Below are 22,240 nucleotides of genomic sequence, written 5' to 3'. Positions count from 1 at the left end.
CGGGAGCTGCAGAAGAGAGGGCCCGGGCCGGGTGAAGGGGGGGAGGGGGCGACTCCGGGGTGGGGGTGGGGGGCGGTAGCGGCAACCTTGGGGGGGGAGGGGACATGGGAGGTTTCAGAAGGAGGGGGGCCTTGGAGCTGGGAGGGCTGGACTGAAGGGGGCCTTCCAGCTGGCTGGGAAGAAGGCACGGGGGGGGGGGGGGCAAGGGGCCTTGGAACTGGGAGGGAGGGAGGGAGGGAATGGGGCCCCTTACAGTTGTGAGGGAGAGCAGGGGGCCTTGGAACTGGGAGGGAGGGAAGGGGGCCTTGGGAGCTGGGGGGGAGGGCGCCTTGGGAGCTGGGGGGGAGGGCCTGGGGCCTTGGAACTGGGAGGGAGGGCGGGCAGGGGGCCTTGCAGCTGGGAAGGGGGGAGGACTGGAGCCTTGGAGCTGGGATGGAGGGACAGAGGGGGCCTTGCAGCTGGCAGGGAAGGAGGATGGCAGGGGGCCTTGCAGCTGCAACGGGAGGGGGGCCTTGGGAAAAAAAAACATTCCAATACGCGCCCGTTTTAACGGGCTTAACGGCTAGTTAGTGTATATGAGAGACCATGCCTGGTATGTAGGTGCCATCACTTATAGCTTCTTTTGAGCAGGTGTGAATGAAGGCACATACTTTACACATGTACACATGCAGATTAAAATATTTCTTAATCTACTTACGTTCTCTGAGCAGGGACTGTCTTTTTTTATGTTTGGTGTACAGCGCTGACTATGCCTTGTAGCGCTATAGAAATGTTAAATAGTAGTAGTAGTTCTAACTCCTCCCACTCTCCACATAAACTCCCTCCCTTTGCAAGCCAGCTGGCAAAGTACGTACCAACATGTCACAGCACGTAATTTACACCAGTTGGTATTTTATGGGAGGTCATTTATGCGCTTATGTGGTTACCTACGTGCAGGAATGACTTTATCAAACCCTTATAGTACTTTTCATTCAAACAGACTCTCAAATACTGGGGATGATTTGCAATCATAATTGTACAGAGTATTGTGGGTGCCATAATAGGGGCCTTTTTACTAAGCCGCGGTAGGGCTACCAGGAAGCCCGGTGGTAGTTCAGAGGTTGACATGCACAGTTTCCTGCAGTAGAAAATATATTTCTATTTTCTACCATGGGAGTGTCCCTGGTGGTAATCAGCAATGGGGCCACATTGCTGTTCGTTGCTCGATTACCGCATGAGTAACATGTGGGCCCTTACCGCCTACTAAGTAGGTGACGGTAAGGACTCAGGCAGTAAATAGCCACATACTAATTTTAATATTAGTGTACGACCATTTACTACCCCATTTTTAAAAAGGCTTTTTTCTCATCACGGTAAAAAGTGGCCCATCGCATGCCAATTTCACACGCCAAAACTAACATGGGCCACTTTTTATCGCGGCTTAGTAAAAAGGCCCCATAGTTTTTTCTTCTTCAATGAATCTACAGACAAGTCCACGCACTCATGTTCCAGTGCTATTTGAAAAGGCATTAACCTGTTCCACATCACTCATGATTTTATAACCCTCTATCTGTTCTCCGAGCTGATGAATCCTAACTTGGTAAGCCTTTTTTTTTTTTAAGGGAGCTCTTCCACCTCCTCATTGTTTTGGTTGTTCTACCTAAAGTAAGTTGTTTAGAATTTTGACTGCTTAGGTTGGCTGTGGATTCTCTATCAGAGGATTTTAAAAGCAGATCGGAAAAATAATTGAGACCATAGAGCAGGGGTACTCAAAGGGGTCCAGAGGGTTTTCAGGATATCCCTAATGAGAGAGATTTGCATATAACGGAGATGACAAGCACGCAAATCTCTCTCATACATAATCATTAGGAATATCCTGAAAACTAGACTGACCTGTGGACCCCTAGGACAGATTTGAGCACCCAACCATAGAGGTACGGTTGGATCATGGATTAGATGATGTCAGAAGATCCCTCAGAGAAGTATTTTTCTAAATAATGCACACTGCCTACATGAATGCATAGAGTTATGGAATGTTCTGCTCTCTGTTTCCCACTACAGGAAATAATCAACTCCATCCTTTTGAGTGGCAGGATCGGGCCGGATATTAGGAATGCAGAATGTTATGGCCTGCGTCTGAAACACTTGAAATCTGACGAGATTCATTGGCTGCATCCAGATCTGACGGTGGGGGATGTTCAGGAGAAGTATGAGAGTCTTCATGTTGAGGCTGAGTGGAGGTAAAAAGGGAGGAGGGCCACAATATTGTATCAGGGTAATTGTATAAAGTAAGTGCTAACATAAATGCACTGGTTCTGTGTATAAATGTTTAGAATTCTAGCATATAAATGTGTATATGCACAGAGAGGAGGAAATTCAATAAATGGTGTTGAAACTTGGGTACCAAAAATATTCAGTGCTAAGCGCTATCCTATAAAGAGTGTGGGCCTTGTATAGAATAGTTTTCAGCGCTAAGCCTGTGCCGAACTTTTAGGTGCCGGACTTACGCCTGCTGAAACCTGGTGTAAATACCAGTGCCCAAGTTAGGCGCATTTAGACAGTTTTCTGTAATTCTATGTGCAACTTTGCCTTACATGTCTGTGACCACGCCCCCTTTCAAGATAAACACCACGGAAGTTAGGCACCGTGCCTTATAGGATAGCGTGCTTTCAGATGCGCATGCACATTATAATGAGTGCCAATTAACAGCAATAATTGGTTATTAACATCAAATTATTGATGATTCAGAGCTCATTCCAATTTAGTTGTGTGCGCATCTTGGCAGCATGCCCAAAGTTGGACACATAACTTTGCGTGCCATATATAGAATCCAGGGGATGATGTGTACATGCCAAAAAAGTGCCTAAGTGCTACTCTGTAATTATGAAATTAACTCAATTCTGTACCAAACAATCCCAACTCTTGTAATTCACACAGTCCAGAATCACACAACCTTTAAATCTTCACATAACTTTGTTACTTTACTAACGGGGATCATCAGAGTAACTGACAGCATATACCATTTGGGAACAGCGTCCCATGTACTCATGGCGCTGTACACATCGTCATTGATCTATCCGTAGCTCTTGAATAATTTTTCTTTTTTGAACTTTTTTTATGCAATGCTTAAAAATCATATACTAAAAATCTTTTAGCTTTGACTTTTGAGATGTGTATTGATACTACTTAACTTTGGGAGCCATCTGTAATTATGTGCACATCTCCAATAGCGCACAGGTGGGCTTACATTTGAGTAGAGCACACAGATGCGGCGCCTTGACAAAATAGCCTTGTAACAAACTAGCCCTTGACAAAATGTCCCCTTTCTACAAAATAACCCCGTAACAAAATAGCCCATCATAAAAATAAAAAGTATGCTAAAATAAAACCCCATATGAATAAATCCTAAAAAAGGGAAGTGAAACTTATACCAAAAAAAGAAAAGAAGAAACAGACACAGTCGTAACGAAAAACTGAGGGAATGCACATGCCTCTGATATATTCAAAAACGACAAAGATATTCATTGGCAATGTTTTGGGTATCTAAAAAAAGCAGAAAACTAGAATTTGCCCAAATAAGCTAGTGAAATAGAGAACGTACTGCATCCAGTACAACATAAACAGGGATTAGAATTCCCCAAAAACATATATAGTGAGAGTGTCTAGTGCTGACAACTGAATATGAATAGACCTTTAATAGTGATAAAATCACCATAAAAGTAAGCTGTTAAGCATCACTTATAAGTTGTAATTTTAAAATATGGAATTTACATGTATTTATAAGGGTGCCCAAACCACACCCACTGTGAACCTTCACATGCGTTTGCTCATATACATATGTGGCATCTGCTCTAAAATTGCTATTTATATATTGCCCAATTAACATTTATTTTATTGCTCAGATGCACCTGCTGGAGATCAGCATTTATTAAAAGGTGATTATTACTAACCTGTGCTGCAAGCGCTGCGGTAAGGAGGAGAAGCTGAGTCCTTACTCTCCTCAGGCCTGGTCCGCTGACGCTGAAACTTCCCTCTGCCTTGGCCCGCCCTAGAGGAAGAAGGAAATTACATCGGGGGGGGGGGGGGGGGGGGGGGTTGCGGGCCATGGCAGAGGGAAGTTCCGGCATTAGAGGACCAGGCCTGAGAAGAGTAAGAGCTCGGCTTCTCCTTACTGTGGCGCTTGCAGAATTGCACCAGAGTCATGTGTTAGCAAGGGGGAGGGAAGCATCCAAGTCCTGGACTTGGGGAATACGGAGGGGAGAGATTTGAGACGGATGTCGGGCATGTCACTTGGGAAGGAAGTCCTGGGTGCCCCTGTTGCACGGTAAGTGAGCATTACCTGATAAGGCGATTTATTTGGGGGGGGGGGGCACTAATATGTCAGGCTATTATGTAAGGGGCCATAATGTGTGTGGGCAGGCCATTTTGTCAGAGACTATTATGTTGGGAGGCTTTTTTGTTAGGTTTTTTTTTTTTTTACGGGGCTATTTTGACCCAGTACCCATACATGCTTAACTTATAGAATACTATGAATTTTGCATCTCTGGAACATAGGTACACACATTACACAAACTCTATTGAGGTGTCTACATTCCTTTTTTAGAATATGTGACAATCAGGTGCTGTTTGAGTATTTAATATATGCCTATGGGGTTAGTTCTATATCTGGGTGCTTTGATTTAGGAATCCAAAGGTGCATGTTAGGAGCCTATTCTATAAAGGAACGTGAGTACCTAAGTTCTATTAGAGAATACCAGTGTAACCTGGTATCAATGCACCTAATATTTAGATGCCCACCCTTGGACCACTCACAGAGATGGCACATGCCTAGTTACAGAGTTCCTTTTAAAATGTCTACCTACTGTTGCTTTAAATAATTGATTTTACTTCTGGAAAAGAACTAGTCTAAGAGGACCAAAAAATAGCTAGCTATCTATAATGCCTGTGTTGGGCTAGACAAGCTTTCAGGACTATTTCAGAGAACTGGATTTCCCCACGAGAAGGTAGACAGCTGCCTAAGGGTGCAATGCTTAAATAGATACCCCCATCTATGTCCTAATGGTACATTCTGAGCAGCAGTGTCTTGTTGGACCAGCCTCCACTTAAAGGCACAAGAGGCAGGTCAGCGGCATTAGGACTGTAAAACTGTTAGTGTGGCCTGTCCTTTACACTTTTATGAGGGTGCATTTGAGAGGATGCCATTGCCCACCATAGTGCTCCTGGGATGGAGGAGGAATTACCCCTTTCATCAGGGTATTTTTTTAGAGGGAAACCAGCTGATTCCCTGCCCCCCCCCCCCCCCCCCCCCCCCCCCCAATCCCTGTCTAACTACTGTATTCTTGAAGAGAACAATATCAAAACCTTATTAGCTGTGAAAGCTGGTATCAGTAAGCACTGTCTGATTTCATATTTGACAGGTGCTCCATTTCAATACCACTGTGAGATCTCACATCACACTATTTTATTGTACACAGTTTGTATTTCTAAGCAGTTAGGCATACTCTGAATGTAATTTGCAATACAGCAGTGACAGGTTATTAAAGATTAATCATCGGATCACATCTGAATTTCCAGGGCCTTTTCTCTGATGTACTGTACCCCATCTACAATGAATTTCCTAATTTTGTTTGGACTGTGGGGAAAAGGAAGTTAACTTCATTCTCTCTTGCACTCCTTAAGACTGCATGAGTTACCTTTCCCCGAGGAAGTGATCTTTTAGAAAACTGCTTGCCCAATATCTGGGTAAAAGATGCCATTTTATGCTTAGTTTAACCTGCAAGTACAGACATTTCCAGAGCTGGAGTTGGAGAGGGGTCACCTTCCCCATATTAGCAGATTTAATTGTTTGGTGGTAGTTTTGGTGGAATAAGACAAAGCACATTTTTTAGTTTGTGTTTGAAAATTGGTGTAGGATGGCCCTCAGAATGTCTCTCTCCTGCCACTGTTGGAAACAGGATGCTGGGCTTGATGGACCTTTGGTCTTTCCCAGTATGGCAATACTTATGGCTTGCTGTCCATAAATAAAATAATTAAATTAAATTAAACACGGGCATCCTCAGGAGGCTATAAAAACTTGATGAGTCACATAAACAGAATCTGCAGCATGCAAGAAGCAAAAATAGCCCTCTTCAAAAATAGCATCCCAAACGGACTATCAACAGCGGTTAGAAAGGATCTGGATAAAGCAGTGGCTGAAAGAAATAATAAATAAGTGATGCCTGACTTCAAACTACAAACGAAAATAGATTTAACCATCTAGTGCATATATTAATAATCTAACATGGCAAGTTTCATTATTTCTGACTTTGATGATAAAACACAGTCATCCTTTTTAAAACAATATTATGTTTTATTGTGACATAGCAATAGAGACAAATTCACTATTATCAATCTCGCCGGTGGTGTCAAACTTGGGGGCCCTTTAATTAAACCACATTAAGCATTAATGCATTCCTAACGCAAGAAGAAAGGCTTACTGCAAAGCATGTTAAAGCGATTTGTGGTAATTTGCCTATCAGAAAGTGCTAATCTTGTGCTATTTAATTATTTTTTCCCCATTTTTTTCAGGAGGAGGCATGAAATGGAGGAGGCGGGGAATGGGCATAGAAGCATTATCCAGCTTGCGTGTTTACATTAGTGTGCACTAGCTGGATAAAGCAGGCTTAACGTGGGAACACTTAGCACCTTCTATATAGGAGGCATTAAGTGTTTCTGTGTTAATATATTTACACATGCCTTGCGCTAATGAAAAAATTAATTTGGAACCTGCAAGAATAAGAATGAAAAAAGCCCTATTTACAGCAGTGTTAAAAAATGGACTTAGCGTGTGGGAAAGCCCTACATTAAAACATGGTAAACCTATTTTTTAATTTCCTTTAGCAAAAGGGCCCCTTGGTATATCAATAACAGCAATTCACAGCTGTTTTCATAACCTCATCCTCACCTCCCAAACTTCTTACAACCTGCTCACAGTCTACACTGCTTTATTCACAATTTTTTTTTCTTTCCCCCCTCCCCCAACAAGCCTTCCACCCGCCCACCTCTCCTCTCTTCCCTGGCAATAGAGAAACCCCATTCCTTGAGCCACTGCTATTGCTGTACAGGTAAGCTTCTGTACAAAAAAAAAAAACCTTCCACACTTTTATATGCATCTGCATCCAACTTTATTAATACAGAGACTCCACAGTCAGTCTTCAGCAGGAAGACCTTACGAAACTGGAACACAGGGCATCCAAATGGCAGATGAAACTTAATGTGGACAAATGCAAAGTTGTACACATTGTGAAGAATAATCTGAATCATAGCTACCTGATGCTAGGGGTCCACCTAGGGGGTCAGCACTCAAGAAAAAGATCTAGGTGTCTTTGTAGATAATACACTGAAATCTTCTGCCCAGTGTGCGGCAGGGGCCAAAAAAGCAATCAGGATGCTAGGAATTATTAGAAAAGGGGTACAAAATAAGACCAAAGATATTATAATGCCTCTGTATCGCTCCATGGTGTGACCTCACCTTGAGTATTGCTTTCAGTTCTGGTCGCCATATCTCAAAAAAGATGTAGCGGAATTAGAAAACGTTCAAAGAAGAGCGACCAAAATGTTAATGAGGATGGAAAAGAGATGTTTGAGGGGGGATATGATTGAGGTCTATAAAATCCTGAGTGGTGTAGAACAGGTTAAAGTGAATTGATTTTTCACTCTTTCATGGAAATACTTTTAAAACAAATAGGAGGAAATGCAGACCTGCCAAGTCTTCTGCTTTCAGCAGGAGACTCCCACTTTTGCAGGTCATCTCCCACTGATAAGCTGGGATCTCCCGCTGAGTGGCTTCCCCGTCCAGTGGCAGCGGGAAATGCCTTTGTTAAGCATCATCTCATGCTGCTGCTGATCCCAAGGCAGCAAAAGATGGTGTTTTATGAAGGCGTTTCCTGCTGCTGCTGGATGGGGAGACCACTCCTTTTGCTGCTGGGGCGGAGCAATTGGTCTGGATGGGCGGAGCAATGGGCAGAGTTGTGGGCAGATCGGTGGGTGTGGTGGGGAGGAACAATGGGAGGGGTGGACTGGGCTGGGGGTGGGTCCTTTATCTTATGTTCTTAAATATTCCATGCTGTTTGCTATCTAGATACTGGTTCTGAATGTCCAGGTATAACCAGCAGGACCGCAGTTGCTCAGATTATGGTGACATTCAACACTGTTACTCGGATAACTATCTGATTACCTTCAGATAGCTTTTTTGCATATCTAAGTTATTCCAACAGTTATTCAGGTAATGATGGGGAGTGGAGGAGTGGCCTAATGGACAGTGTAGTGGATTGTAGACTTGGGGAACTGGGTTCAGTTCCCACCGCTGCCTGATGGTTGGCAGTGGGTTGAGATCCTGAAGAACCAGGTTCAATTCTCTCTGCAGCTCCATGTGACCCTCCATTGTGAGTGACATTGCCGAAGGGTTAGAAGGTAAAGTTTGCCTATTTGCGGATGATACTAAGATCTGTAACAGAGTGGACACCCGGGAGGGAGTGGAAAACATGAAAAAGGATCTGAGGAAGCTAGAAGAATGGTCTAAGGTTTGGCAATTAAAATTCAATGCGAAGAAATGCAAAGCGATGCACTTAGGGAATAGAAATCCACGGGAGACGTATGTGTTAGGCGGGGAGAGTCTGATAGGTACGGGCAGAGAGAGGGATCTTGGTGTGATAGTATCTGAGGATTTGAAGGCGACGAAACAGTGTGACAAGGCGGTGGCCATAGCTAGAAGGTTGTTATGCTGTATAGAGAGAGGTGTGACCAGCATAAGAAAGGGGGTGTTGATGCCCCTGTATAAGTCGTTGGTGAGGCCCCACCTGGAGTATTGTGTTCAGTTTTGGAGGCCGTATCTTGTTAAGGATGTAAAAAGAATTGAAGCGGTGCAAAGAAAAGCTACGAGAATGGTATGGGATTTGTGTTACAAGACGTATGAGGAGAGACTTGCTGAACTAAACATGTATACTCTGGAGGAAAGGAGAAACAGGGGTGATATGATACAGACGTTCAAATATTTGAAAGGTATTAATCCGCAAACGAACCTTTTCTGGAGATGGGAAGATGGTAGAACGAGAGGACATGAAATGAGATTGAAGGGGGGCAGACTCAAGAAAAATGTCAGGAAGTATTTTTTCACGGAGAGAGTAGTGGATGCTTGGAATGCCCTCCCGCGGGAGGTGGTGGAAATGAAAACGGTAACGGAATTCAAACATGCATGGGATAAGCATAAAGGAATCCTGGGCCGAAGGAATGGATCCTCAGGAGCTTAGTCAAGATCGGGAGGCGGGGCTGGTGGTTGGGAGGCGGGCATAGTGCTGGGCAGACTTATACGGTCTGTGCCAGAGCCAGTGGTGGGAAGCGGGACTGGTGGTTGGGAGGCGGGGATAGTGCTGGACAGACTTGTACGGTCTGTGCCAGAGCCGGTGGTTGGGAGGCAGGGCTGGTGGTTGGGAGGTGAGGATAGTGATGGGCAGACTTATACGGTCTGTGCCAGAGCCGGTAGTTGGGAGGAGGGGCTGGTGGTTGGGAGGCGGGGATAGTGCTGGGCAGACTTATACGGTCTGTGCCCTGAAGAGCACAGGTACAAATCAAAGTAGGGTATACACAAAAAGCAGCAAATATGAGTTATCTTGTTGGGCAGACTGGATGGACCGTGCAGGTCTTTTTCTGCCGTCATATACTATGTTACTATGTTCCAGGTACAACAGTACAGGTACAACAGTAGTACAATGTACTACTTAGACTGTGAACCCACTAAGGACAGACGCAGTTCCTGCAAATTAACCTGTAAACCACTTAGGTCTAAGCGGTATATAAATACTTAAATGAATGCTGAATATCACTGGTCTCTTGATAACTCCTGCACCACCTCTGGACCATTACTGTGGGCAGAGATTTTCAGAGGTATTATCTGCAAAATCACAATGTGGAAAACACTTGCTACCTTCCTTAATGCTGCTGAATATTAAGTGAGGAATTTATAATCAAAAGTTTTCCTGGAAGATGCAGCACTTAACACCCAGAATAAACAATTTAAAAAAATCAAATAATTCCAGAGAAAATATTTTTCAAACTGACAAAAAAGATATAGATATATATATATATATATATATATATATATATATATCCTATATAATAAAACGCACCTGCAACGTTCTGAAGCTGACTGCGTGGACATAAGCCTTGAGGCATTCGTGCTTTCGATGTCTCCCACTTCCAGATGCGTCAGCAGCGACAGTGCCCAATTACAACATAGCAGCACGAGCCAACTCCATCGCGTACCTGTGCTGATGGGGGAAACCAACCCCCGACAGCTGAAGTCCTCGTTGCTTGCTGAATGATCTGATAAAGTTTCTGTGTGTGCGTCTGACATCAGACGCACGCACAGAAACTTTATCAGACCATTCAGCAAGCAATGCTGGCACAGACGAGAAGAGGACTTTGGTTGTCGGGGGTTGGGGTCCCCCGTCAGCACAGGTACGCGACGGCGGCGGGGGAGGGTTTTTGGCGGAAAGGGGGGGGGTCGAGAGGGTCGCAGCAGGGGGGTCCAGAGGTCAGTAACGCGGAGGGGGGGTGTTGAATTTGGAGGGAGGGGGGAGTCTGTAACTCGGTGGGAGGGGCGTGAGGGGGACTTGCACTGGAAGGGAGGGAAGGGGGTCTGGAACTCGGAAGGAAGGGAGGGAGGGAGGGAGGGAGGCGTGGGAGGAAACAAAGCGAGACAGCGAGGAAGGGTGGGGGATTACCTTGCCTAGCACCCGTTTCATTGCCTACCGAAACGGGCCTTTTTAACTAGTATATATATATATATATAAATTTATGTTTTCAGATTAGACACGCCCTTTGGCAAATGTGAGCAGGGGTTTCCTTCTTAGTCATTGTGCACTGATATACAAAAATGTTTTCTAATGCTTTCTAATGTGATCCCACAAAAATGCTAAAATAAATTAAGGGGCCCTTTTTCTAAGCCACGGTAGGCTGTACGTGCATGCAGCGTGCTCCCAAACGAGACTACCACCAGGCCATTGTGTCCTCCTGGAGGTAATTTCAGATTTGGTGTGCGCCCATAACACCTGGACGAATTATTTATTTATTTCTTGCTACGCACCCCGGTTCCAGCGGTAATCAGCACTTGGCGTACACTCACCGGTTACCGCATGTATGGCGTGTGAACCTTTACCGCTAGATTAATGGGTGGTGTTAAGGGCTCAGGCTGATTTTGGGCGCATTGTCTTCATTTTTACCATAGGCCCTTTTCCCGTCCCATTAAAAAAAAAAGCCATTTTTTTGTAGATGGGGTAAAAACTGACCCGGTGCACGCCCAATACATGCGCCTACACTAACGCAGGCCACTTTTTACCATGGCTTAGTAAAAGGACCCCTCAATAAAAAAGAAAATTATCTTAACAACTTATGGTCCTCCTTTACCAAGCTATGGTAAAAGGGGCCTTGCGGTAGCATCGTGGAGTGGATTTGCCATGCTCTGAGGCCCCTTTTACCGCTGTGGGTAAAGTAAAGAAAAATGAAATGGCTGTGCAGTAAATATACACTTGCCGCACGGCCACTTCCCAGGGAAACCTTACCTTCACCCATTGAGGTGGCGGTAAGGGCTCCCGAGCTAACCCAGCGTCCCTCTGCGATAAACATTAATAAAAATTTCCAGCCACGCCAGAAATGCCACATGCTTGGGGTGGAACTTCCACTGGTGGCCTCGTTAAGCCAGTGGTAGTTACTATTTGCCGTGTGGCAACCACTTAGTGAAAGGGCCCCTGTGTGTATTAATGTTCTTTCTTGGTGTGCAAAAGGCCAACCACACATCTTTTTCAAATGTCTCTTTGTGAACAGAAAAATCTTGCATTTTTTAGGAATTTGTGGAGCAGCATTTTCAAAAAAACATTTAAGTCCAAAAAATAAAAATCCTTCTCACAACCATAATCAAAGAGGACAAATGTCTAGATGTACTGTTTAATTATGGCTGTGAGATGGATGTTTTTGCACTGAAAACTTCCAAAATGAATAGCTATTTTCCAGACTGAAACGTCCAACTTTTAAATGACAAAAACAAAAGCAAGTACATGAACGTCTGCTGGCATCATTTTAAAAAATATGGCTACACAGCCAACCTTGTAGAACAGAGGAATAGCCTAGTGGTTAATATACCCTGGACTGTAAACCAAGGGGCATAGGTTCAAACCCACTGTAACTCTTTTTTTTTTGTAAATGTGATCCCTCAAGGAAGTGAAAAATATGTACTGTACCTGAATGTACACCACTTCAAAAGCCTTCAGGCTTGCAGATGTCTTATATATTTAGGTATAGTAGGTATTTTTCTGTTTCTAGAAGGCTCGGAATTATTTAAAAAAAAGCAAAGAAAAAAAATCCTGAAAGACTTGAAGTGGGGATTGAACTCAGTCCACTCTACAAACCACTTGGTTACTCCTCTGACCTGCTTGCTGGTTTGTTCAGAATGGCCATAATTAGGGTTATTATATTTGTGAAGACAAAAAAGAGGACACAAAAAATAAAATGCTACCCATCCCCCACTGTGTCATGCTGCACAGTCACCTTCACCCCCCCCCCAAGAAAGCCAGATTCTATAAGCAGTGAAAATACTGATAAAAGTAACAGAAATATATTTTCTTCCGTAATCTAAATTCAAAATTAGAAACAATGTACATTTCCAAAAAAGCAATCATCCATGAACAGCTTTTCCCTCCCATTCATCAGCTGCATGTAACCCTCTCCATCCCCTTCTATTCATGTGCTGCATTTCCCCCATTTCTCTTTCCCCCCTCCATATACATGTTCCCCTCATTTACCAATCTTTTATCCAACCCCCAGTGGCGTAGGAAGGGCGGGGCGGTGGGGGTGGTCCGCCCTGGGTGTCAGCAGGTGTGTGTGTGTGTGGGGGGGGGGGGGGTGCTCCGCTCCCGCTGCTCCCCTGCCTTTAAAAAAAATTTGTGAAGTGGAGTCGCAGGCAGGCAGCACCTCACGTCTGCCCTGCTTGTAAAAGAAGTAAACCTTCTCGTCGTCGTCGGGCCTTTCTTCACTGGGTCCTGCCCTCCTCTGAGGTAACTTCCTATTTCCGCGAGGGTGGGACCCAGTGAAGAAAGGTCTGACGAGGAGGAGGAGGTTTACTTCTTTTACAAGCAGGCAGACGCGAGGCGCTGCCTGCCTGCGACTCCGCTTCACAAAAATTTTTTTAAGGCAGGGTGGAAGCAGGAGAAGAGGGCTCTCTCGACGGAGCTCACTGGTAGGCAGGTTGGGGTGGGGGTTCTCAGATGGGAGAGGAGAGGGGTGTTGTGGGGGTTCCCAGATGGGAAGGGGAGGGGGTTCTCAGATGGGAGAAGGGGGTGGGGTGTTGTGGGGGCTCTCGGGAGGGGAGGGGGTTCTCAGATAAGAGAAGGGGAGTGGGGTGTTGTGGGGGTTCTCAGAAGGGGAGGGGAGGGGGTTCTCAGATGGGAGAAGGGGACTGGGGTGGGGTGGGGGTTCTCAGATGGGGAGGGGAGGGGGTTCTCAGATGGGAGAAGGGGGCTGGAACTGGGGTCTGAGAAGGGGTCATGAGGGAAAATGGGGGCATGCATGGTTCAGGTAGGAGAATGGGTCGGGCTGAAAAGGGGGGCCCTAATGCAAGGCATGTAGATGAAGGGGGCTGGAACTGGGGGCTGAAAAGGAGGGTAGGTGGGATAAGGGGCTAGTACTGGGACTGAGGGCAGAAAAGGGGCAGGGGCTGAAACTGTGGGGACTGGGGGCTGAAAAAGGAGACAGGGAGAAGTGGCTGGGGCAGAAGCTCGGGACTGTGAGAGAAAAGGGCTGGGGTTGAAACTGAGCGCTGAAAAGGGGACCGGGAGAAGTGGCTGGGGGCTGAAGCTCGGGACTGGTGGGAGAAAAGGGCTGGGGTTGAAACTGGGGGCAAAAAAAGGGGACAGGGAGAAGTGGCTGGGGGCTGAAGCTCAGGACTGGTGGGAGAAAAGGGCTGGGGCTGGAACTGGGGGCTGAAAAAAAGGGGCAGAGAGAGGGGACAGATCCTGGATGGAAGGGGGAGTGAGAGGGAGGGCAGACCCTGGATGGTTGGGAGAGGGAGGGCAAATGGTGGATTGAAGGAGCAGAGAGAAAGGGCAGACAGTGGATGGAAGGATAGAAAGGGCAGTGAATGGAAGGGGGCGAGAGAGAGGGCAGACAGGGGCAGATGGTGGATGGAAGGGACAGAGATAGAGGGCAGATGTAGATGGAAGGAGCAGGGAGAGAAGGCAGACATTGGATGGAGGGGACAGCAGAGAGGGCAGACACTGGATGGCAGAGAGAGAACTAAGACAGATGCTGGATGGAATGAAGACCGTGAAAAGAAGATGAGGAAAGCAGAAACCAGAGACAGGAAACTGTAAATAAAATATATATTTTTATTTTTTTGCTTTAGGATAAAGTAGTATTGTAGCTGTGTTAATAAATGTTTATAATAGAACATGTAAACAAGGTAATCTTTTTATTGGACTAATTTTAATACATTTTGGCTAACTTTTGGAGAACAAAACCCCCTTCCTCAGGTTAGGATATGATACTGTAACAGCACTATACTATATTGACCTGAGGAAGGATGTTTTGGCCTCTGAAATCTAAATGTATTAGTCCAATAAAATGGTATTATTTTATTTTCTATATTTATTTCTATTTGTTAAATTGTAAAGTGGTGATTGGTACATGTTTTTCAAATGTACATCTGCTGTCTTTATATTTTGCACAGTACTAGGGGACATTTTCTGTTTCTGTGGTGTTGCATTGTATGTAGAGTCTGGCATCTTGGGGGTTGTTTAATTTTTGTCTAAATAGAAAGTTTATTATTATTCTATAGTGGATTAGGGTGTATCTGTTTTTGTGAAAAAGACTTGGCTTTCAGTTGGCATTGACTGTGCAGGATCGACGATCTGTACTATTCTGTCTGGTTTCGTTTTACAATAGGTGAATTGATGTTCTAGTGCTCACTGTAGTGCTTAAGATGCTTTCCTTTTCCTTGTGTGATTCGTAGAAATGACTGCTTATGGTATGGTAGAATTGCTCTATAGGTCCTGAGTGTTTTGTATTCTCGGCATGCCTAGTACTAGATTTTTTTTTTTTGGGGGGGGGGGGGGGGGTTAAAAAATGACCGGCCCCGGGTGTCAACTACTCTAGCTACGCCACTGCCAACCTCCCTCCCTGCATCCATAGCCAAGATCCATCTTTTTTTATAACCCTCTCCATCCCATCAACCCACTCACTCATGAGAGCCGCCGCTTGAAGTCTCGGCAGCCATTTTGAAGAAGCAGCATTGGCAGTGAGCAAATCAGCAGCTGCGGACAGGAAAGAGTGGGGTTCTTTCCTGTCCCAAAGAGGCCACTAGACCACCAGGGCACGTTAAGTTATGCTCAGGGGTAGGGAGGGGGGCAAGCCAGCCAACCAGCCAGAAACCCAGACAAACGGGCAGGCTCCATAAAACCATCCGGACACTTGATAGTTCTCTGGAAAGGAGGACATGTCTGGGGGAACCTGAACATATGGTAACCCTAGCCATAATACCTGCAGCTGACATAGAGCCTGTCTTTCCTTTCCAGTTTCACTTTCTAGTGAGAGGGAGAAGGACAGCAGTCACTGGGGGATTATGGAGGGACCATGCCTTAATCCCTCCAGTGGTCAGCTGCTCAATTAGAACAATGTTTTGTAACCTGGACATGACTGAATCAGGACTAGATAAAAACGTCCTTCTTTCTAGACATGAATGTTTCTTCCCATTTGAAATTCCCTTTGGGATGTCCTATATTTGAGTCCTCCATAGGTCCACCCCCCCCCCCCAAAACAAAAATACACAAGTTCCCTTGCTATTTGGATGAACTGCAGTGTGAAACGTCCAAATTCTGAAGGATTTGGATGTTTTTAGCAGATGGATTTTAAGACGTCCATTTGCTTTGAAAATGAGCAGCATAATGTCACAAAGTCTAGAAATGGTTGTGTTTGTCTATTTATTAGGGATGTATGAACAAAACAATTTTGTTTAGTTTCCTGTGTCATTTGCAGGTTTTTCCTTTTTTTTTTCTAATTTTTTAGGAGAATAACAGCATGCACCAGTTTTCAATAGACATCTACTAAGCTATAATGCACACTATAACAACACTGAAAAAAATGAAACTTCAGGTTTCTGCTGTTCCAGGTTAAAACCAATATGAAGTGATGTGAGAAATTCTATTGCCATTTCCCATTTTCTTTCAGACTAATGCTCATCCCTTCTATATATTGTGATGTGCATTGAACAAATGTTTGGAAAAAGGGAATGCATGTAATTGAATCGTTAAATATTTTGCTGCATTTCATTTTTATTTATTTATTTTATTTATGTGGATTTTGCTCACACCTTTTTCAGTAGTAGCTCAAGGTGAGTTGCATTCAGGTACACTGGATATTTCCCTGTCCCTGGAGGGGATCACAATCTCAGGGCCCTGTTTACTCTGGTGCGCTAGCGTTTTTACTGTGTGCTAAAAATTAGCGCACACTAGACCCCCCTGCCGACAACCCTCTCGATCCCCCCTCCCGTCGCCAACCCGCTGTTGCTTACCTTTGCTGACGGGGGACCCCAAGCCCCGCCAGCCGAGCCAAGTTCCTCTTCTTCCCAATCCCGCGCAAGGCTTCGTTCTAGTCTGGACGTCAGACTCACAGAAACAGAATGAAGCCTTGCAAGGACGTCAGACTAGAACGAAGCACGTACAACGTGCAGCGACGTCAGACTCCGAAACGAGCAGCTTTGAACAGCACGGACTCCTGAGGACGAAAAAGAACTTTAAAAGACCTTGGCTCGGCTGGCGGGGGGGTTGGGGGGGTTGGGATCCCCCGCCAGCCAAAGGAATATTTTTAAAGGCAGCGGCAGGAGGAAGCGGACCTCGGCTGGCGGGGGTTGGGATCCCCCGCCAGCAAAGGTAGGTGACGGCGGCAGGGGGGTCCAGGGCAAAATCTGCGGGGGCCCAGGCCCCCGTGGCCCCACGCAGATACGCCCCTGCTGTGCCATAAAATTACCCTTTTCCCATTTTTTTTCTATTAATGGCCACACGCTGATATCCCCATTAATGCATGAACCCTTAACTCCACCTATCTTCCAGGCGGTAAGGGGTCCCGAGCTAACCATGCACTAATCAGTTAGCATAAGGGGATGTAGCTGCACTAACTAGCACTGGGCATGACTATTTTCTGCCCCCTTCTCCCCAGCGCTATAAAATATTTTCTAATTTGTAGCTCATGGGTAGCACGTCATAAAACTACTGCGGGGCACCTGAGCACATCCTGCGATGGTACCTTTTACCCTGCAATAAGCATGTGTTAGTGCTTAGCACAGCTTAGTAAACAGGGCCTCTAAAAATTGGCGTGTGCTAACACTAGAGACACCCATATATTCCTATGGGTGTCTCTAGCGTTAGTGCTCACTAATTTTTAGCACGCTCTAAAAACGCAAGTACACCTTAGTAAACAGGGCCCTTAGTTCGCTAAGCCAGGGTGGATTGGAACAAATTACATACAGGCACGGTGATTCTGTGCTCCAAAGAGCTTACAGTGTTTGAGGGCACTTGAGGCTTTGGGAGAGTATGATTCGCCTAACATCTCAATGAGTGACAGTGGTTTTCAGTCCTCTAACTACAAGATCAGTGTCTGTCCCCCTTTCACCAGTTTGTGCTTATTAGTATAGGCATTATCTCCCAGACAGTGAAATAACAAGGGATACTTGGGTGAAGGAAAGCACGACGGGGGAAGATGGGAAGAGGAAGAGAAGGAAAGAGTAGAGGGGAATGAGAATTGGAGAGATGAGTAGGCAGGAAGAGAAATGTAAAGAACAGACACAAGAGGGAGTGTTGAAGCTACTGAAAATGTCAAACAGATTGCAGGAAGCATGAAGGATGTGCGAGAAGGAAAGAAAGAAAATGTAGACGAAGCAAAATAGGGGAAAGAACTGAAATGGAGGAATAAAATAAGAAAAAGCAGAAGATACCACAAAACTTGGGAAACAATTATTTAGTTCTGGAAGGAAAAGTTAAAAAAAATTAAACATTAGTCTAACTAGCACACAGTAAAATTATTGAATGCTCCTGCATCAGAAATTCCAAATGAGCCTGGGCATGCACTGTAATCCAGACTGTGCATGCACAGGCTGGAGGATCACTGGAGGCTGATAGATTTTATACATAGGGGAGATAGTGAGTGCTCATGGGATGGGGTTGTGAATGTCGCATGTTGTCTCTTTTTTGTTTACAGAGTCTTCTCTCTTGTTTTGTAAGGTATGATCTCCGAATCCGGTACCTTCGTGAAGACTTCATGGAAAGTTTCATGAAAGACAAAACCACTTTGCTGTACTTTTACCAGCAGGTTAGAAGTATGAGTTTCCTAGTATCCATCTTAATGCATATCCTATAATCTGCATGGCCTGTTCCTGTTGTATTGTGTTCTGATGAATCCAAAACCACGGCAAGAGCATCCTGGGAGTTCCCTGGTGGTGATGGCAGGAAATTAGGGATACACACAGAGTAAAAATTTTCAGCTCATTTCAGTTTGGGATTTTTTCATGGGGGTTTGTTTGTTTGTTTTGGACTTTTTTAGTTCATATTATACATTTTCATTAAAAAAAATGTAATTCACACATTAAACTTTTAAGTACATGCTAATCAACTTAATGTGTGTGAATTTGTGGGTTGACACACTTTAAACCAATTTAATTTGCCAAGATCCTGTTATAGAATACAGTAGTAAAATAAACTCAAATTGGTGCACCAAACTTTAGGCATGAGTATTTTTGCCAACTCTATGGTCTAAGAGCCAGATTCTGTAAATGGCATCTAAAATATAGATGCATCTGATTTGCGCTGTTCTTTAAAATGTACTTAAAGTTAGGTGCTTTATAGAATAGCACATAGGACCCGGGACTGCGATTACATTTAGGCATGGCCATTTACGCCACCGAAAACCTGGTGTAAATACTTGCGCCTAAATGTAGGCATGTTTCCCCGAATTCTATAACAATGTGCATAAATCCGATTAATGCCAACACGCCCACACTCCTCCCATGGCCGTGCTCCCTATTCAGCTACATGCGTTGGAATTTACGAGCGCCTTTGTGTAGAACAGGCCTACAAGAAGCATTCGTAAATTCCAATTATTGCCAGTTAGTGATGATGATGATTGGTTGTTAGCTCATTACAGCATAAACAACGCAGAGGAATAGAATATCGCCAAGCAAAATGTGCCAAACATAAAGTGTGTCATTTATGCTGTACTTTTGGATATCTTAGCCTATTTATTTATTGTTACTATCAGTCGCTGACATAATTTGGTTCACTCCTGAGGCATGAGTGGTTGGTGCCGAAACACAGGACTGCGTCGTCTGTTTTTAGAATTTGTTTTTAATAAACCTACTGTTTGAAAATACATTTGGTCTACCCCCGACTTTTTTCTTTTTTTTAGATTTTTTGTGACTTGTTGTTAGGGGAAGGGGTTGTGGGAATACTGGGCATGGAGAGAATCAGCTCTCCTCTAATCATGCAGGTCACACCGCAATTACTCCAATCTAATTTCTGTTCCTCTCCTCTCCCCTACTTCTCTGCTTTTCTCATGTGCCCTGTGGAGTGCCCGCTCTGCCTCCAACAAGCTTTCCTACATCCATGACCTCTATCTCTCCTACTCTCCAACTGCTTGCCCTAACTGAGACTTGGCTTTGCCCAGAATACTCTGCTTCAGCTGCTGCCCTGTTTCATGAGGTTACCTTTTCTCCCATACGCCTTGCCAGGTTGGCCGCGGAGGTGCTCTCAGGCTACTACTCTTACCCTTTTGTAGATTTCACCTCAGTCTCACTGCTTTTCTTTCTTCGAAGTCCACTCCATCCGTCTGTTCACTCCTGTACTTCTCCGAGTAGCAGTCATTTATCAACCCCCTGATAAGTCCCCTTCTTCCTTTCTCACTGACTGACTCTTGGCTTTCCTTCTTTCTCGAACCCTCATCTCCTTCCCTCATACTTGAGGATTTTAACATTCATTCTAATGATCCCTCTGACTCTTATGCCTCTCAGTTTCTTGCTTTAACATCCTCCTTCAATCTTCAGCTGTACTCCTCTACCCCTACTCACCAGAATGGCCACAGTCTTGACCTTGTCTTCTTTTCCAACTGCTTACTCTCCAGTTTCTGCACCTCAGCTCTTTCCCTTTCTGACCATCATTTGATAACCTTCACATTTAAACACCCTCCCCTAAGTCCCTTCCAGTCTCCACCTATACATTTAGGAATCTTTAGGATATTGACTCTTGCACTCTCTCCACCAGTGTTTCATCCCTCTTCTTAACCACTATATTAACCAAGTCAATGAGGTTGTCTCTTCCTATAATACTGTTCCCTTCTCTGCTCTGGATCCAATTTCCCATTCTGTAAGGCATTCCAAACCCCAGCCTTGGCTGATCTCTAGAATCCGCTAGCTACATTCCCGTGCCCGATCTGCTGTACATCTTTGACTGAAATCCCATGCCCATGATGACTTCATACATTTCAAATTCTTGCTGACCGCCTTCCAGTCTGCTCTTTCACTTGCCAAACAGTACTAGTACATCCACTTGACAAACTCTCTTGGCTCAAACTCTTGACGTCTCTTTGCCACAGTGAACTCTCTCCTTAAAGTGCCTTCATCTCCAGCCTCTCCTTCACTTTCTCCCCAGACTATGGCTGAATACTTTCATGATAAGGTTCACAAGCTTAACCTTGAGTTCTCAACCAAGTCACCTCCACCTCGCCTTCCCCCAGTCCATTCTGTCAACCCTCTTTCAACCCCTGCCTCCTTTTCTCCCTTTTCTGAAATCACTGAAGATGAAACTGCACATTTTTCTTTCTCCTCCAAATATCTGTTCCGCAGATCCTATTCCCACCCATCTACTCAGCACTATCTCTCCTACTGTCTTCCCTTCTATCTGTCATATCCTCAATCTTTCACTTTCCACTGTAACTGTTCCTGATGCCTTCAAACGTACACCACTCCTCAAAAAACCTTCATTGGACCCTTCCTGCCCATCTCTTTCCTCCCTTCCGCCGTTGTCTTGACTTTCTTTCATCTCAAGCTATTCTTGGTCCACTTCAATCTGTCTTTTGCCCTCTACATTCAACTGAAACAGCACTTGCTAAAGTCTCCAATGACCTGATCCTGGCCAGATCCAAAGGTCTCTGTTCTATCCTCATCCTTCTCAATCTATCTGCTGCCTTTGACAGTTTTGATCACAACCTACTCCTTGATATGATGTACTCACTTGGATTTCAGGGTTCTGTTCTTTCTTGGTTTTCTTCTTATTTCTCCCATCGCACTTTTACTGTATGCTCTGGTGGATCCTCCTCCACTTCTATCCCACTATCAGTTGCCTCTGTCTTTGGACCTCTGCTTTTCTCCATCTATACTTCTTTCCTTGGTGCTCTGATCTCCTTCCATGGTTTTCAGTATTACCTTTATGCTGATGACTCCCAGATCTACCTCTCCACACCAGAAATTTCAGCAGGAATCCTGGTCAAATTATTGGCGTGCCTGTCTGACATTGCTGCCTGGATGTCTCACCGCCATCTGAAACTAAACATGGCCAAGACTGAATTTCTTATCTTTCCCCTAAACCCAACTCTTCCCCCATTCTATGCCTTTGTGGATAACATTCTCACCCTCCCTGTCTCATCAGCTCATAACCTTTGGTCATCTTTGACTCCTCTTTTTCTTTCTCTGCACATAGCCAAAAGACTGCAAAAGCCTGTTGTTTCTTTTTCTATAACATCACCAAAATTCAACCTTTCCTTTCTGAGTACACTACCAAAACACTTATTAACACTTATCTCCTCTCACTTAGACTACTGCAACTAGCTTCTCATAGGTCTCTCACTAAGCCATATTTCTCCCCTTCAATCTGTTCAAAACTCTGCTATATGACTTATATTCTACCAGTGTCACTGTGCTCATGTTAGCCCTCTCCTCAGGTCACTTCACTGGCTTCCTATCCATTTCTGTATACAATTCAAACTCCTTTTGTTGACTTACAAGTGCATTCACTCTGCAGCTCCTTAGTACCTCTACTGTCTTATCGCTCCTTAAATTCCTCCCCGGGAACTCCGTTCGTTGGGCAATTCTCTCTTATCTGTACCCTTCTCCTTCACTGCGAACTCCAGACTCTGTTCCTTTTATTTTGCTGCACCAAATGACTGGAATAGACTTCCTGAATCAGTACATCAAGCT

General features: G+C 44.8%; 1 protein-coding gene across 3 annotated transcripts in view; it reads left to right on the top strand.

The window, feature by feature from the left end:
- The window catches only part of PTK2B (protein tyrosine kinase 2 beta), a 322,330-nt gene that overhangs the window by 153,702 nt on the left and 146,388 nt on the right, over positions 1-22,240 (top strand). For all 3 annotated transcript variants that reach the window (XM_030198678.1, XM_030198677.1, XM_030198679.1), the window contains exons 3-4: positions 2,041-2,219; positions 18,279-18,366. In XM_030198678.1, coding sequence (XP_030054538.1) covers positions 2,041-2,219; positions 18,279-18,366 — 267 coding nt within the window. The remainder of the gene's footprint in view (positions 1-2,040; positions 2,220-18,278; positions 18,367-22,240) is intronic.

Source organism: Microcaecilia unicolor, chromosome 3, assembly GCF_901765095.1.
Source record: "Microcaecilia unicolor chromosome 3, aMicUni1.1, whole genome shotgun sequence".
Classification (NCBI taxonomy): Eukaryota; Metazoa; Chordata; class Amphibia; order Gymnophiona; family Siphonopidae; genus Microcaecilia; species Microcaecilia unicolor.
The sequence above is the reverse complement of the archived record's forward strand: the minus strand, read 5'-3'. Positions and strand labels throughout refer to the sequence as shown.